The 19490-nt window shown below is 38.2% G+C and overlaps 1 protein-coding gene across 1 annotated transcript in view; it reads right to left on the minus strand.

Moving 5' to 3' along the window:
* Nucleotides 1-631: 631 nt before the first annotated feature.
* Nucleotides 632-19490, minus strand: part of PTPRN2 (protein tyrosine phosphatase receptor type N2) — a 960120-nt gene continuing 941261 nt past the window's right edge. The window contains exons 22-23 of the mRNA XM_034760012.1: nt 8308-8381; nt 632-2406 (exon numbers count right to left, since the gene is read on the minus strand). Coding sequence (XP_034615903.1) covers nt 2335-2406; nt 8308-8381 — 146 coding nt within the window. The 3' untranslated portion in view covers nt 632-2334. The remainder of the gene's footprint in view (nt 2407-8307; nt 8382-19490) is intronic.

The following is a 19490-nucleotide window of genomic DNA, read 5'->3' on the forward strand; positions in this document are numbered from 1 at the left end:
AGGAATTGAGGATTGCCACTGTCACTCAGGTTTGCTGTGGGTATGGGGAGAGTGAGCTCTGACTATATTAACGAATCACAGCGCAAGGATCTGCCCTCTGAAAAGCTACCATTCACCTTGGGTTGTCAGTCAGTAACAACATAGCATCCCTGCAGTGAGACCATTCCATTTGGCAACAGGAGGTGGGGGCCAGGATGTACCAAGTTTGAATCTTTGGTAGGTAGGTTGGTTTGGATGTAGCTACCTATATTTTCAGAAAGCCACGTCACACTGTCTCCACAATAAATCTAATTCAAACACTGGCAGATATTGTTCAAACTGATTTAATCTTCCCTGATCTGCAATTTTGTGTTAGCTAAAGTAATAAAGGAGTCCTGTTAAACCTAAATTATCAAATGAAAAAGGCAATTTTCTCATTCATACCCCATTAGTTTTTTTAGTTATTGCTAGGAAAGCTCTAAAATGCTTATGCCATAAAATAAACATGTGGCTTAATATACAGTATGTGTATTTAAGAGGACGATGGCATCTGCAGTAACTGCTCTATACTGCCAGGGTAATGGGATGCACAAATTAAGCAGTAGCAGCACACACTGAGAAGACATACATAGAAAAGTAACACGTCTGGCGCTTTTTGAAATAACTCTTTAATCACCAAAAAGAAGAAATCACCAACATCCATACCTACAACACAAAATTGCAACATGTTATTTAATTCCAACAGGTGCCTGTCGCCTCTCTTTTAGCAAAACTGCAATGCTATTTTTTAAACAATTCATTGAATAGAGATTTACAAAAGACCCCACAATTAAAACCATTGATATATTTTGCAATTATGAAATCAAATTGTTAACCTGGCACAGTTAAAAGCATACAACACTTTCAAGTAATTTTGAAAAAATATAAACTTGGAAACTACAACCATGTTAGGTAACATTTTCAAAAGCATCTATGGGGCCTAAGTCCCATTTTCAAAAACGAGTTACTCTTAGGAGCCTAAGTCACTTCACTTTTGAAAATGTTACCCATAGTCCCTCATTCGAATAAATCAAAGCGTTTCTATCAGCAGTTTTAATTTCCCCCAAAAAACAAACAATGAAAAATCTGGGTGTGTTTAAGCAAAGTTACATCACTGGATCGTTTCCAGACATACTTTAGCATCACTTTGCAACAGTAGGTATAAGAATTTAGAGCACAAGAACCTTAGAAATTCTACCTACTTTTCTTCATTCCATAATAATGAATTAAAATGATATGTATAATTTAGAATGGGGAAAGAACAGAAATATTGCAGAGAGATGTAACCAATGTCTGCATAGAGACAATTCATACAATGTAGATTGAAAACTTTTGTTTCAGCCAGGAATGCCTGGAATGCGTTTACTGAAATATCCTTTCTGGTCTAAAAAGAATGGTAACCACACTGTTTTGCGGGGAGGAGGAAATAATGCCAAAATATAAAGAAGCTCCCATTCTCTCCAGTAATCCTATAAAAATCAACAATCTGCTTTCATAACAGCTCAGGCCATTCATCCAGCTGCTATATGGGGCCTATAACTCAGTTCTTGAGGTTAGAGTATCCCACTTCCTTTTCTGCTAGGCCAGTGGTACATAATAAGTGTTGTTGTGCTCTTTATACATTGGGTTCCCATTAATGTGACCGACTTGTTCTCTGCAGTTGTGACAACTGTGCAGGCCTATTTACTTATAGCTCAGATTTTCTCCCATTCATTGCACAAAGCTGAAAAGTAAACAACAGTTAAGAAAACATTCGCTTGCCAAAGCCCAGCATGAAAAGACGCAGGCTCTTTATGCAAGGGGCCAGACCTGTGTTTACTAACACACACAGCATTGTTTCATGCTCTTGCTTGGTATTGTGTAAGAACAATCCCAGTCCTTTTCAGGCCCCCTGCTCTTCTTATTCAGCCTCTGAGAAGTTACAAAGTATAACAGAACACTGTATTTTCTGAGAATATATTGACTGCACTAATTACCCACAATACTGTATATTTGCTATTAAGAACATGAACGTGTGCTTTCAAAGTGTGAAATTCAGGGCTCTGAGGGTGTGAAAGGAATTAGATGGATTGTTCTGTCATTTAATCCGAGGCTTCAAGATATCTTTTTTAAAATTTTAAAAAACAGAAGCAGAATACACATTTTAACTGTTGAACTTTTACTGGCTATAGAAGTTTGTAAGGACCCTATTACTATGTGGTTACAATAGAAGATACACAGTTAAGGTCAGGTCACGGTTTCCAACAACATTCACAGGGACTGAGAATAAGGAAATGAGCGATGGATCCTCAGGGAACCTCAAGGAGATGGAACCGCTCATTGTGGAAGTGCCTTGAGTATTGCATTCACTTCCTCTGCAACTGCTGTCAATGCAAACTCAAACTGCTCCTGTAGAGAGAACAAATACACAGTCTGAATAATAAAACAAAACATTCCAGGAAGGAAGCCTGGTGCACTATTCAATTGTGAAGCATCCTCAAGATATTATTTAAAAATATGAATATGCAAGATGAACTGCACTTTCCAATGGAAAGGAACAAAATGTTCTGAGATTACTGGTGCAATATACCACATTTGACAGGATCTTACAACTCTCAGTCATCTTAACAGAGAAAAATGCAGATAGCAGACACCAAGAAGCACTTGTTGTTATAGCTGGATATTAGCATACAATGACATATTACAATTGCATGGTCAGAAAGGTCTGTGAGCAACTGATCACTATCCACTTCCATCTGACAGATGGAAACTGGTTAAATATCCATCACTGACGTATGGGAATAGGTGGGGCACTGGAGACAGGACTCCTTTGCTTCCTTAACCCAGCATTTCCAGACTATAGTAACTACAGTAAATCTTTCCCCACATTATGCACACTGTAAGAAAACAATGACTGTAACGTTTTGATTTTTCAGCACACAATACCTGGAACAAATTACCAAGCATTCTCCAATCACTACCCTGTCATTTAAAAACATGGGAGGTATAAGTTTCATTTCCTCAAGGTTAGTAAGTGTGAAGACACAGGGATACAGTAAGTCAGTATATGAGAGAGAGAGAGAGAGAGAAAATATGTAAACTTAAAATTTTTGTATCTATTTTCTAAGCGAACTATTTTGCTAAGAAATTTAGTTTACTGAAATGTTAGAATCTGCATCTACTTTTTTTTTACATTAAAAATCTTTTTATATTTGCCTGTCCAGTCTGTTCACACAAAAGAAGTCACGAATTGTGCGGAATGAATAGTGAATCTGCTCAAAGTATTCTAAAGTTTTATTTCGCATTTTGCATGTGTTTTAAATAATCTAAAGCACCCAGAGTTTCAAACAGACACTGGAAAGATTCAAGTAAATACAATATTTCAGGCTACATTTCTTATGGCTGCTCTGAGGATCACTCTTTGAAAGGGAGAACAAGCTGGGAACAAAGGGGGAAAGCAGGAGGAAAACGGAAAGAATGTGCAGGCCAACTGCACTCAGATACCACAAGGATTAAGAACCTGCATAGAACAGGACTGGGCCAGAAAGCCAGGGTTGTTGGGGAAGGACTGTGACCATAGCTCAGATGTGCTCTGCACAATATGGATTGGAACCACCAATACAAATACCTCCATTCAATAGGGTAATATCTGTCTCCAGAGGTGAGGGAAGTCCCAAGTACAGGTATCCTCTAGCCCCCTGGTTTTTTTGACTACATGACAAGTGCTGCACAGTGGGCTTGAAGTCCACAGACTATACGAGTCAATGCAGCAGTAGCTCGTGGCTCCTGGAAACAGACAGCCCCCAAGGTGATTATTGAAGATTGGACTAAGGATATGCAATTGTATTTTGTCTCCCACAATACTCCACCCCAGGTCCAGGTGGAAAGCTAGTGGAAGGATTGAAGGCTAGGAGGACTCTCAGCATAGAGCTAACTGGAGGACGACAATTCCAGTTCATATCAACTGTCGAGGTTTTCAAATTTGTTTTCATTCCACTTTGGAACTAAACCAAAACCTTTTTAACTTTTTACAAAAAAATGGAATTGTATCAAAATGTCCATTTTCTCTGATGATGCAAGTGTCGAAATCCGTGAGACAGAAGCCTGGTGATCAGGATGTTGGAGACGCAAGGTCAAGTCCCTGTTCTCCCTGATTCAAAGCAGAATTTTTAATCCCAGCTCTCTCGGATTCAGGCACTTGACTGGGTCTTCCACTTTCCAAGTGCTCTAACTACCAGGCTAAGAACGTGAGTATCTCTCTCTCCCCCAAAAAAGTGTTTGGGTTTTGACAAAACAACACATTTCAAGAAAATTCCATGACACTGAAAATGTGTCAGCCAGCTATTTCAGACTCCACTGAGAATACATGACGACTTGTACTTCACCCACTTCAGTGTCAGACTTCTACACCCTCACCCAGTACATTTCAGAGCCAATACCTACATTGACTAGAAAACCTTATCGTGCCACAATGAGACATAGCTAAGGACACAGTTCCTGGATCAGAATGGGGTGGCGGGGGAACTAGAATAACTTCTCAGATACATCTGAGATCATGAGTTGTGCAGTCACCCTGGCAACAGCTATAGCCAAACTAGCACACACGTGCAGTTTCAGGATTGGATCCTCCGATTTGTGTATTAGCTGTCAATCAGCCCTAGAGAGTGATGGCTTACCCTTGCTAGGCATGGAAGGATGATGTTCAGATACAGAAGCTACCCCATGAATTGGGATGATTAGTCTACCTGGATTAAAGTAAAATCTGAAGTGCTGGTGGCCACCCAGGAGAAGCAGGAATGGGATGGTAGCGCCGATGCAGCACACTGAATTCATAAGAGAGCAGGATGAGCAGCAGAAGGCCAAGAGTGGGAAGCAAGAAAGGGCATTCCACTTGGACATGCATTTGTAAGGGCACACATGAACACAGCACATAATTCTACTTATTCAGAACAAGTTACTCTGCCACAGGAGAACCTAACATGAAGACCAAGGAGATTACTTCAATAGAGCTACACCAAGTTATACTACCTGAGGATTCAGCCCTAAATTACTGAGGCAACTTAACCTACAAAGAATATGCCTGAGAATCTAGGGTTAAAACCAACCGTACAATACTGCAGTGAACAGGATGGTACAACTGATGCACAGCTGTTTCCCCAGCACAGGGCTAGGTCTATCAGGCACAGCGAACTCAAAATGCTATAGCTTCCACGGATGCCCATGGCTAATCTTTAGAGAGCAAAACCACTTAACCTACCTCCCCCACACCTTTAAGCTAAACCTCCTACATCTAGATAACATGAACTTTAATCTTAGCAATGTTTAAGGGACCCACTCTGTTAATCTATATTCAGCTGTGCTACAATCAACATGTGTTACAGCTCAGTACAAGACTGAATAAGTAGAGCTGAGCCTGGATGGGCAAACTTGGGATAAAGATCAGAGCTGGAAAGGAATTTTTGGTTTTATCTCTAATGCGGAGGCAGTATAAATACAGTATCTTAGAAAAAGAGCAATACAATTGTGTTTAATTTTGATTCCAAGTAAAAACTGGAAAGAAAACCATTGGCTATGTGTTATATGTGATACAGTGATGAGCCTTGACTTAATATTCCAGCTTTCAGGAAGAAAGATATGGTAAGGGAAAAAGAAGGAAAGAAAGAATTTTCTCATCCCAAAAGAATATACTTATTCATTACTCTTTCATGTCACATGTGACACTTCAACAATATTTTGTGATTCCCCCTGGAAAAAAAAAAAACCTCACACAACCTTTATTGTGCCCATCAGAAACACAGAATGATGAATTTATTTATGTTTATTATGTACCGTGCATTTGAATAAAATATTGTTTCTTATAGACAATATGTTGCTAACAAATCATTCACATGATTATTGAAAATGTGGAGCACTGTCTGCTGGAAATGCAATGACATCGCTGAAGTAACTCAGTGCATATTTGCCTAGGGACATTCTGTAATTGGCATTTCTAACCTGGTTTTTAATCCATTGTTTTAAATTACTCCAAGAGCCCGATATTCTTTATTTGTATTCAGCTGGGAAAGCACATGGGTTTGTTTAAATACAAATAAATAAATAAATATCTGAGGACAATATAGCACTAGCATGTAACCAGATATTTACCATTTGCAATATGTTAGCTTGAATAAGTGATTTTGGGCAGTTCTGAGACGATGATAATGGTGGAGAGAGAGACAAGAGAGATGAGCAGTATTCAGTATTTCAAAGCATCAGAATAATTTTGTTTATGAAGGTTCTCCAGGTACACGTTTTAAGGGGAGAACACCATACTGAAGTGTAATGATCAGTGAGATTTCCATGTGATCAGCTGATCAAGCCCAGAGAAGTTTACATTCCATTTTTCTACTCTGTAGTTTAGGGACTTTTTTTTTTTTTTTGGTGGTAGTGGTGGTGGTGTTGAGGGTAACGTACCCTTTTATTTCAACAGAAAGAAATGCCAGAGTAAGGATTCAACAGAAAGACTGACATGTACAGGGGGTGCATTGACAGCATGTGTCAGGATTTACATTTTCTCTAGGAATCAAATACGTGCTCAATTAGATTCTGTATGTTATTGCTTTTTGTAATTTGAAAATCAGAGTAAAAGAAGAATTTGTGATACAGTAGAACCTCAGAGTTATGAAAAACATAGTTATGAACTGACTGGTCAACCACACACCTCATTTGGAACTAAGTATGCAATCAGGGAGCAGAAATGGAAAAAAGCAAATACTCTACAGTACAGAACTGTGTTAAACATAAACTACTAAAAAAGGGAAAGTCTAAAAAAAAAGATTTGTCAAAGTAAGGTAACTGTTTCTGTGCTTGTTTCATTTAAATTAAGATGGTTAAAAGCAGCGTTTTTCTTCTGCAAAGTAAGTTTCAAAGCTCTATTAAGTCAATGTTCAGTTGTAAACCTTTGAAACAATCACCATAATATTTTTTCAGAGTTACGAACAACTTCCATTTCTGAGGTGTTTATAACTGAGGTTCTACTGTACTTTCCACCTCACTTGCAGATAAAGATTGGACAACTTCAACTACCCAATAAGCATCATTCTTCCTCCACCTGCTGAAATGGCACAAAAATATCCCTGACAGTTCTCCAACACCAGTTTTCCCAGGTTAGATAGGGAACAGAAATGAATGGGATTGGGAGGAATCCATTACTTCCTCAAGAAAAGTTATGAAACTGTCTAGTACAGAAAACCATCTGTTCTACAACTACCCAGCAGCAACCTTCACTTCCCAGATGTTGAAGATATTTCCAACAGTACCTACTTAATCGTGGGACCCTGTCACATCATTGCTCTTTGTTGTCCATCTACCCACATTGCAGGCTCCAGACTGGGACAACAAAAACAAACCATGCCACTTTCTGCCCATGTAATGTATGGATATCTATTTAGTTGGTCTTCCCATCATGAATGAGATTCCTCAATGTCATACATAACTACAAATTTTCATTTTATCATTGTAGCTCTTAACAAGCAACAAGTGAGGATAACCCAAGGTATTTTCCCATCTTTTAATCGATGTTACTTATAGCAGCAGCGCAAAGATGAATTTCAAATTTGAGATGCATATAAACAGAATAACACTTTTCTTTGTAAATTGATGACTGTGTTGCACACTGTGCCCATTAACAAACAAGTACATGATATTTATTGCACTTCACCAGACGATACAAATGTAGCCTACCATGCAATATATATATAAAAGAACAGATGACAAGCATTTAAAAGGAAGCACAGGGTTTCAACCATCATGTGTGCAAAACACATTATTTCAGAAACAGGCCTGTGTTCTGTTACTTCCCTTTAAAGGGCTTGATTTCCTCCTGAACTATTTCCTGTAAGCTGAAACTTTTTCAGCATAAAAACTGAATGCAGCAATTATGTTCTTAAGTGATTTGGAACCTTTGGTTTACATATCGCATGATACTGAACTGCAAATACTCTAAGAAAATAACCTATCCTTGAAGATTAGAGCAAGAACTTTTTTTTAGCACGCATTTTCTTTAATAGACTATAGGTTGCTGTCTTCACTGTCTTTCATATATGTTAATCGAGATAGATGTGGAAGATGTTACAAGAAAGAGCAGTAAACATCAAAGAAAGTAGCCTAGATAAATCCTCAGCATAAATAAAATACAGTTGGTAGGGAACCAGAGTAATCAGCTAGCGACTTGTGTTATATTAGGTCATGCCCTTTCTCCTCTATCATGAAAATAACTACAGAGAAATACCTTTAATGTATTTAAAATCCCAGTGGATGTATTGACAGTACCTTTGTCTGGACCATGCCTGGTCTCTGGTCCCTCAAGTGCTCCAGGGTAGCAGCAATATCAATCTCTTTAGCACCTGTAACAAACCACAAATTGGGCTGAGTTAAGAGCAAAAGATAATACATGCTGAATCTGTCAATCTCCTGCTATCGGGTTCCCTTTAGGCTAACAGTCCAATTGAAAATTATTACATCCATCCCTCAGCAGACTAGGCAGACAGCTGCAATTTTTAGGTTCATATAGGAAAAAAAAATAAGGGAAAAGGGCATTAATTCAAGAAATTAGCATTGATTCAAGAAAACCCAGAGAAAAACAAATTCTGAGAGATGCCTAGACAGATATTTCTCAAAAGCAGAACAGATTTATTAGAAACTACAGACCCATCCTGGCAATGCTTCCTGCTGTAAGTTGCCCCATTGCAGGCACAGGGGATATGCATGATATTAAGTACCTGCAGGATTAAGCCCTAAGCATTTACCATTATCAGTTCTATCACATTTTAAAAAGATGCACCATAAATCACATGAGGTGCAGACATTGTAAGGTCTCAAAGCCAAATGCAGCCAGGTTTATACTAATATAAACAGCATAAACATCCTCTTTAAGAGAGACAGTCCCACAGTTCCCCTCAATAGCACCTTTTCAGGAAAATTCACACTCAAAACACTCAAGAAAGGCCATTTAAAACAGTTTAATTTTGTTTTAATGTGGGCAAAAATACCATGAAAATCTTTAAAATCAAATCACCAAGGCTAAGAAAATATATCAGTTTGTAACACCTTCCTGAAAAGGAGCATTTCTGTATCTGTATCAGAAATAGACCTTTATTCATACAATGGGCATAGCACGGACAGCTCAGAGGTCAAAGGTTGCCACCTCGGATCTCTACATATTGCACAGGAATTTACATGGAGGTATTTGATGATAAAGTAGGAAGATGTTTAAGACAAAATAAAGATCTCCTCAAGAAATCAAAAGAAAAGACACTTCCCAAAAGCGTAATAAATAAAATAAAAATAAAATAAAGTAAAATAATATCATATCTCAACCACAGCTGATTCAGCTAGAATTTCCACAGAAAGCATCAATTCAGGTGAGGATTGCACCACAGAAAACTACAAACAACTGTTGCTCTTGTCTGCAGAACAGGGGCCCCTTTTTAACAAGGTGAATATTTCATTTTAAGGGGAACACTGTAGCTTAGTCCACACCCACACAGCGAGGGAGGGATTTTCAAAGTTTCACCTTTAGCTACAGTGGGGGAAGAGTTAGGTTACCAGTATGCTGTCTTTGGAAACAACCTATATCATATAGGAAAGACTAAAAAGCACTGGCTCAAATCCAGACACAGACAACTGGAAAGGAGAAAGCAGAATATGTCAATAAGGCAAGGCTTTGTGTCTGCTCTCTACCAACACATATCCCTCTGTCATATAATGCCACTGGCTTCATGAAATAAAGTTACAAGGGCAATGTCTAAACTGGAAAAAGAATTGTCTTTTCTCCTATGACTACATTTTACCTCATAGCCAAGGTCTTCCATGAAATACATATGGTCTCTGCTTGCCATAGGCTGCCTTTTAGTAAGAGATTTCTGTGTTTGTTTTATATGTATCTAAGAGCAAAATTTACTGTGAGACTGAGTAGCTGCTGTAGTAGTAGCAGCAGCAATACGAGAGGTGAATTTGTAAGCATTTTTACAGAATACACCTTAGCGTCTGTCATCTCTATTTATGCTGAGCAGTACCTGACTCCCATTGAACTCATTAGGACCACACATCAGAAACCGATACCCAGGAGCAGTAAAGGGGGCAGAATCCAGCATTTGGGAATTAACAATAACATTTTTAAAAGATCAAGGCATTTACAGTGAGCAGTCAAACAATCCACAGCAGAAAATGTTAGCAGCCTAAACAGAGAGAAAACATGAAAAGACACAAGTTGAATTATATTTTGCCCCAAGGAGAGAAACAGTTTCTGAAGTTTAGGGTCAACCCTCCTCCAACCCCTGCTCCTCCCCTGGTCAGCAATGTAGGAACTGGCACTAGGCAGCTGGCGCGCCTGATCAGCAGCCCCCAAAGGGTTAAATGTTTGGCCTGCAGAGAGTCACATCAGTAGAGTATCCAGTAATACAGTAAATAACAGATATGAGCTAGTCACGATCCACTACAGTAGGTTGTCTCAAGGTCCCATTGGCAACTCCCAGTATTTAAACAAACAGGATATTAATATTACTCATACGACTAATGCCCAGAGCCCCCAGTCAGTATTGGGGTCCCAGTGTGCCAGGCACTATACAAACACACAAAATGCAGGCCTTGATAACAGCAGCATTTCTTTACAGGAAGTTTGTAAACAACTAAAACATGACTTTATTTATTACACAATATCCTCACACATGCTTACACTGAAGCCTAGGGCAAAAGCCCTATAATGGGTCCAGTGTCTTCACTGTGCTAACCATCTGTGTTACACTAAGGAAGATGTTCATGTTAGGAACCACTTTTAGATATATCAATAAATGCTCTAGAAAAAGACAAAAATTGTTTAAACTATATGTGAACTTATTCACAAAGAACATTAAGGGGTGGGTTAAGGTATTAGATGAGGACTCAGGAAAGCTGGGTTCAACTCCTGGCTCAGGCAGAGGTTTCCTGTGTGACCTTTGGTAAAGGGGGGAGGGATAGCTCAGTGGTTTGAGCATTGGCCTGCTCAACCCAGGGTTGTGAGTTCAATCCTTGAGGGGGCCACTTAGGGATCAGGGACAAAATCAGTACTGGGTCCTGCTAGTGAAGGCAGGGGGCTGGACTCGATGACCTTTCAGGGTCCCTTCCCTATCTAAGAGATCGGTATAGCTCCATATATTATTATAAAAATCATTTACTCTACCCTGTGACCTCAGTTCATCATCTGTAAAAGGGAATACTTCTCTCTCTCACAGGGGTATAGTGAGGATAAAATCCAGAGCTGTTTTCAGGGATGGGCAATCAAGGTGATGGGCCTGGATGCCAACTTCCAGTGGGCACCGTGCCAGGGGCGGGGTCTGGAAATGTCTTCCACCTCATAAAATCATTCGTGGTTGTGAGGTGCTCAGTTAGTAAAGGGATGAGGGCTAGATAGATAATCTATATTACTCTTTAACATAGTTGTGACATTGGAGTGTGAGTTACTAACATGGGATTATTGGGACTTCCATTGTATCTTTGAGGAGGAGGAGATGAGCTGTGTGAGAATAAGCTCTCATCCAAATAGAAAAAAATGGAATACTAAAGGGAATACAGAAAATGACCTGTCATATGCATTTCTTTTTGTGCCATGTAGGTGTTCAATTTCATTCCTGTGAGCTATTCCCTCTCTAATGTATCTTTTTATATTTACTATATAATAAAGATTTTGTATTAGTTCTTGAAGGGGAAAGGGTCTTGTTAGGTCAGATTAAAACCTGTCTTATTAAAATCTCCAAGGAAACAGTCCTGAAGAGCCCCTAGGTCAGTTCTTTTCAAGGATATTGCTAGAAGCTGAAAGAGGTCCAATTAATATTTGTAAGATGCTGCTGATTGGCAGCCTTTTAGCTTCAGTCATGTACTTGGCTGTATTTGCAGTCTGTGAGGCATGCCATGAAAGAATCATTTTGGAGTAGCATGTTTTAATCTTATGAAATAGTGAAAAATAGTATATGCGAAAAAACCCTTAAGAACAAAGGTATGACAGCAATGAAAGTCAGATGTCTGATCCAAGTGTGCATATATATATTGGGAGAATATTGCCAGGTCACTGATCATTAGTTTCAGTGGCACCCCAGCTATAACTCCAACTCCATCTATGATCCTCACTGGACAAAGGCTAAAAGACCCCATTGCCAGCCATAAAGGGCTCCGCAGGGAGGAAGTGGGACCTCTTCTTTCTTACTTATCCCGTTTTGTCTCAAATGCAAGTGAAATAAAATACACTTGTAAACAAAATGTTTGGAGTAAAAACATTTTTTTAAACTGAAGGTGATGGAGAGAAACTGTCAATATTTAAGAAATTTTCATTTGCTGGAACTGGAGGTCTGTTATTGGCTGAGAGGGTCACTTAATGTCATGACATAAAAAACAGAGAAAAGCCTTGGCAGAGACTAGGTGAAGCTGCAACACTTTTGAGGAGGAATGCCCCGCCTCAATAATTTTTAAGGTTAATACAGGAGATCATAGATACAAACTGGAGTTTTTAGTGAAAGCCAGTTATCCCACTCTTTTGCAAAAAGTGGATTCCAGAGTGTGTATCTGGGGATGGGAATAAAAATAATAGGTTAAATCTAAGGGCTTGTCTCCACTTTCCGGTGGATCGATGCTGCAATGATCGATTCACCGGTGGGGTCGATTTAGCGGGTCTAGTGAAGACGCACTAAATCAACTGCCGATCACTCTCCCATCGACTCTGGTCTTCCACCAGAACGAGAAGAGTAAGGGGAGTCAATGGGAGAGCGTTTCCTGTCGACATAGCATAGTATGGACCCCGTGGTAAGTAGATCTAAGCTATGTCAACTTGAGTTACGTTACTAACGTAACTCAAATTGAGTAGTTTAGATCAACTTTCCCCCGTAGTGTAGACCTGCCCTAAGGCTTATAGTCACTTTTTCAACCCAGATAACAATACATTTTACTCTAATCCTACTAGAAACTTTCCACCCCCGTCAAAATATACACAAGATTTAAAAAAAAAAAAATCCACAATCAATCTCTGTTTTTCACAATTAACAGGAAAAATAGGCATGTAAACAGTGAAAAGAACATTAAACCACAATAATGAAAAAAGATAATATATCAAAATTTTAATAAGACAAATATTACTATGCCATATAATACTATATAGACACACAATTTTTATTACTATTAGATAATACTGTATATTGAATTTATCATGCATTCTGAAGGAAAATGATTTAAGTTATCAAGTACAGGTCAGCTTGTATATCCCATGTATAACTGTATGGGGTAGAGGGAATACACACCCAGCCAGCCCACCCTAAATTACTACAATTTCAACTGTCTTGTAAGGCTTGAGATTCTGTACTGCTATGTCAATTTTAAGCCAATATTCTTTGTCACTGCAGAAGAATAAGTAACTGCAGAGATAAAATTTGTGTACATTTTTAATTGACTACTAGAGAAAACTCTGCCATACACAGTCAATTGACAGCATGAAAATGCAGAAACCAATCATCACTAATTGGATGTAAAGGGGTGCTGACTTCTACTAAGCCAAGGGAATTCTACTCTTAGCAGGACTGGGTTTATTTTAACATTTAGATACTCCCACTCAGTGGGAGTTGATGGTCTTCTGCTTTGTACAAGATTCCATCCTAGCTATTGTACTTGAAAAGAGGATGTAGGTAATAGAGGATTACTTTTAAAACCCAAAATGACACCTGTATGATTAATGTTATGGTCACACTAAAGGTACTGCTACATATAACCCTTTCAAACTAACATATCAGCATCAACTATGACCACTGTAGCATTCCATATATACATGCATACAGAGGGATATTGGTTTTGGCAACTCTAAGTCAAATTTATACAGGGAATTCTATGACCTCCCCCCACCTTAGCTATTCCACAATGTCACAATTCTGGACAATCCATTGTTTCCAGCATCTGTGCCAGAAGCTGTAGGCTAGTCACCTGGAAGACAATTGTTGAATCAAGTGCAGTTTTGAAAATGCCACTCAGTGCTGTGTTTAACAGTTTGCTCAAAGAAATCCTGCTCCTTCTTGGATCCCCATATTGGAGTGTGCACATGTGCGTTACATAGACTGGTGTTGAAATGCAGCTGCCCATAGGGGTCTTTCAAATTGCAAGATCTATATTTATTTTACTCTGGTTTTCTATTGCGAGTACATTAACTAGTGCTAGAGCATCCATGAAATACTACACAGAATGAACTGAGGAAAATATGCAACAATTCTGGACAAGTCTTTAATAAAAGGTAGCCTTCTATAGGAGTCACAAAGGGATTGGTTTAAGATTGTGCAGAAATTATACTTTAGTGTCAAACTACATTGTAACTTTAAGGGCCAGAAGACTACCATCTGGTCAATTAAACACTTCTCTTGAAATCCATCTATGGATTGACTGCATAAGATTAACTGCAAAAATGTAGTTCTTCACTCTGTATTTACCTCGTTTTCCAAATGTTTGCCCAGCTGCCTATTGACCGGATAACACACCATTCTATGGCTGGCTTTTTCAGTTTGTTCCATATTCTAACCTATCCTTTGTGTGAAGAAATGCTGCCCAAATTCCTTATATGCTTGTCTCCTCCTCAGCTTCAGTCAATGACCTCTTGTTTTCAAATTAGTTACTATCTCAAGCTGCTTACTGACATCAATACATTCCTTTCATGATCTTCCAAAGCTCTATGGGGACCCCCTTAGTTTTTCTTTTCCCAAGATATAGTCCATGTCTGATCAATCTTTCTTCACAATTCATGTGCCCCATACCCTGAATAATTAGGATTGCTCTCTACCATACTTCCAGTCCCAACACCCTTCTATAAAATTACCAGGATTTCACAGACTCTTCAGAAAACGTCTCCTACAGAGCAACCTTTGCGAACATATACTCCAAAGTATTTAAAAAGAAAAAAAAAAATCACATCAATAACTTGTTTGCCTTTTGTTTACAACCTCTATACATCTTAAGGGAAACTATCAGCACAATCAGTCCTCAGAATATGCTATGGGAAATATAAATCAGCATTACTTTCCCAGTGAGTTCTCACTCATTTTTCAGTAGAAACCTGCTGGAATGTTCAAGTTTTTCAAAGGTTTTTGTTTTATTTATTATTAATGGATTACTTTATAGTGCCAATCTTCCATTCCAAAAATGTATAAAGGTAATGCTACTCATTGAAATGTTATTTAAACGCAGAAATGTATACAATTAAAATGTGCTTTTAAGTTGTTTGCTCTAAGTAGCACAAGTTTGCCTTTCATGGAAGGCTCTACCATTAAAAAAATTGACCTAGATATCCACTGTGCACTTTTGCCTGTGGCTTGGGGCAAAACTCTCCTTGTGGTCAATTATGTGGTGGGAAAGCCTGCAACAAGCAATATTGCTTAATTGTGTTTCTTGGGTAATTCAGTGCCAGTTACATTACATAAAACCAACTCACTTGCAGAACTGCCCTGATTAATATATAATATGTATACATGGATGCAAAGAACTGTCTTCATAAAAAGATTGAAGAAGAGATGAAGAAGAAACCTGAAGAATTCTGTGTAAGTTTGAAAGTTTCTCTCTCTTATCAGCAGAAGTCGGTTCAATAAAAGCTATTACCTCACCCACCTTGTCTCTTCATAAAAAGCAGCAGTAACATTTTGGACATTATGCAACCACCACTATTGCTAAGACTTGGGGCCAGGTTGTGGACAATACAAAAGTGCAGATACCAAAACCTAGAACTTTGCTTTACTGACCTTAATTTTTTCCTAAGATAATGATCCAAATCTAACTAACTGAATACAGAATTCAAAGCTTAGCTATATAATGGATTCAAATCTAGAAGACAAAAATAAACAAACAAATCCCAACTACCCATTTTAAAACTCATAATTTCCCTGCCCTAAATTTTCCACAGGAATTCCATCACTTTCTAGTCCTACTTCAAAGCCTCTGAAATATCAAACAAATAATAAAATGACAATCTTCTCTCTAAATCATATTTAGTCTGTCAACTATGGTAATAAACACTCTGTAAATTCTGTGTTTACAGTGGAAATTGGCTCCTAGAACTAAATCTTCTCTCATTTACCCCGGTATAAATCCAGACTAACTGCACAGAAGTCCAGGAAGTTGATCCAGATTTACATCATTATAACTGGAAAACAGAATTTCACTTAATCTTTATACAGAGACATAAAAAGATAATATTTGTACACATTACTGTTTTAAATTGGATTAAATCTGTTAATTTTTACACAGGCTTCTTTTTAGTGGAGGTGACCTGTCTATTTTATTATGCTTGTTAGATCTGTGTTATGAACAAACAAAAGGGCCTAGTAAAAAGGGATCTGTTTAGCTAAATACTTTGGCATACTGCTGTTGGTAATGATGAGTCACAAGAGGAACTAAGGAATCCTTCTAGCTTTCACATTTGGTTTCACTGAGTTTGGCTATGCTACATCCAATCTCTATACTGGATTCTCAGGTTCTGAAATTTATAATGTATTTCAATAGAATTTGAAAACTCATACTTTCCCTCCTCTACATTCCAATGGCTTCAAAACACAAGCAATTAGTATCCAAAATTCAAATAATTATCTGCACTATGAAGACCTCTCAGACCAGGAAAACAAAAGAGGAAATCTCATATAATTTTCCTTCAGATTCCTTCTTTCCTTCCTCATGCCAGAGAATACTCCAGTAATAGTCTCTTGTAGTATCTCAGTACTTCTGGTCACTACCAGAATGAAGAAGGGCAGAAAAGAAAGATGAGGAAGGGAAGAATGCTAAAGTTCTTCTGAGTTTCAAAAAAGAAAAAACCCAAGCAGTTCAGGTTTCGTGTGGCTTTAGGGGAAAGTTCAAATGGATTATTTTATCTAAACCAGCTTCTCCAGCCCTGTGAAAAAAAGCTAAACAAAATCTTGCTGAATGTATTAGTGTGAACATATGAATGAAGAATGTTAAAATTCGTAACAGGAAATTGCTGCTGAAATGCACTGTAGAAGCATTCTCTAATCATCAAAAGACCATGAACTGTCATTTTCTTCCCTCATTCAAACACTGAACGTGCACACTGATTTCAAAGGAAACCTCTAAACTTTTCACACAGGACCAAAAAAACTTGGACTAAAATGTTCATCTGGGAACTGAAAAGGTGGTATTCCCTGTGCACTTTTCTGTAACACCCTTAAAATTCCATTGTTCATTGAAATGGAATATCATCATTTAGAGGTGTCAAGTCCTAGTGCCTTCAGTAAGGCTAGATGTGAGGCATCACTCAAGTCAATGGGAATGTTGCTACTGATTTCAATAGTAGCAGGATTAGACCCTTGTTATGACACTGATCTGCATAAGGAATAATATAACCAATACCTGTAGCAAAAGTACCAGGATGGCAAAGCATAGCACTGAGGCTAGTGGAACTGTTAAATATAAGAATAAACTTAACTGTAAAACTTTTCACTGACCCCATGCTAGAGGAATAATTTGGACATTTAGATACAACTGATACAATTGATTTGTGACTGCGGAGCATAAAACTGAAATTGAAGAGACTGCTCGTGTTGAAAATTTGTTACAGAATAGATATCATTGTCATCTGTCTTAACGATTCCAATTTTATACAATTCGATTATTTAACATGGCACCTGTAAACGAATGGATCTTACAATGCACAGATACAGCTACGATATTTATAATAAAGAGTATATCATAATTCATTACAAACAGACAGCCCAACAGGAAATCCTTCATGATGATATGCAAAGTCAAAGGGACTCCAAAAATGCATGCTGAAGTTGTTTGAATAACAATGGCAACCAGGGAACTGGAATGTGTTTACTCAGCACAGTGCTTCCCCCAGCATCATGAGAACTTTTCATATGCCCTGCCCTCTACTCAAACACAAAATGCAGGAGGAAATCCTTAACATTTACGAGGAAAGTATTCTGGCAGTACCATTTCTATGATCAGTGTTAGCTTCAGTGTTCCCATGCAACCACAACTGAAGTGCAGTAGAATAGTGTGGGAGCTTCTTGGGGGTGTGGGTATTGAGGTTGACTTGGCAAATGTTAGTTCACTGTTTGTGAAGTTGTATCACTTATCAGGGAATATGAAATCCTTGCCAATTGATTTCTGCTGCCACAAATTTGAATAATTTAAATAACTGATTGTTTGCTTTAGGTGTAAACAGTATAGTTTAGTGCAACTCTGACCAGCTGTAGTAGCAGTAGATCTGAATTTATAACATATTTTAACAGATGTATTAGCACTAATTTACTATGTGATTAGGAGTGCAAATTTTAAACAACAAAAGCATTTACAGTTAAATGTCTAAAAGAAACCATTTCAAATGTAGAAAAGTAAATCATTATATGAAAAAGAAGCACCCTTTTCTAAATCTGCCCTATTAAAAATCCCACTAAAGAGCCAAAGCGTTTTATTGATTGTTTTCTACTTTCCCACTGCTAAAACTAAATAATCCTCTATTTACATTGATTTAAAAATGCATTATTGTCTACTTTCTAATAAACCAGACAGTGGAACAAGAACTCAAATTATTCTAAGTTTATTCTTAAAAGTCTTTTTTTTTTTTTTTTTGAAAGACTGAAGCCTTAATCCTTAAAAGCCTTTTTGAAAGAAATGTTAGTAGATGCTGGCCTTGCAGCTGGGCCCAGATTGAAAGTGCACTTACATTTTTCTGTTTAGAACTGAAGGACTCTAAAGTTAGTGCTAGCACTCCACATAAAAGCTTTGGAAATGGCATTCTTTGGTACTCGTGCAATTCATTCTTTAAGAAAAGGAAATGGAAAGAAAGATTTCATGTCCAGGGCTTCAGGCCTTTGATCATTTGATGAACATTGGATCCTCAACCTGGGCCTCAAACTTCTCAGGCCAGACAAAGAAGGCCTAGGCCTCACAGACTGGGCCTAGATTCCTGTCAGAACAAAACCTTTGGCTGCCTCACAGTGTGACAGCCTGGGAAAGGCCCACCTCAGCAGGGTTGAGATGCCCGCTTTGCCCTTTGATCTTTCATTTAAACTACAGCCAAAGCACCAGGTCAGAATATTTCAAATTGCACACCCCCATTGGCAGAGGGGAGCAGGTCAAGAACAAAATGGGGGTGACCAATCTAAAAAGCCCTGTGACTCCTTTCTTTGGCCAGTTTCACATGACTTGTCTTGTATTGTGCAACACTAAGCCCACACTTAAAATGGAATTTGACATTACATGGTACAATGGAGTCAATAAATGACATTCTTTAGTGCTCTTACAACAAAGTCAACCCTTCCTTAAGTGGTTGAAAGCCTGAAGTTAGAAACTATTTCTCATTTATTTCTCTATGCGAGCAAATTTCATATATTTTAAATCTAGTTTTCATCACATCCTCTCCTGGCTGATGGCTGAAATGAGTATAACAAATATTTAACAGAGGTGTACATCAGTTTTATCATATATCGCAGCTATTATTTGGAGAG

This window comes from Trachemys scripta, chromosome 2 (genome assembly GCF_013100865.1).
Source record: "Trachemys scripta elegans isolate TJP31775 chromosome 2, CAS_Tse_1.0, whole genome shotgun sequence".
NCBI lineage: Eukaryota > Metazoa > Chordata > Testudines > Emydidae > Trachemys > Trachemys scripta.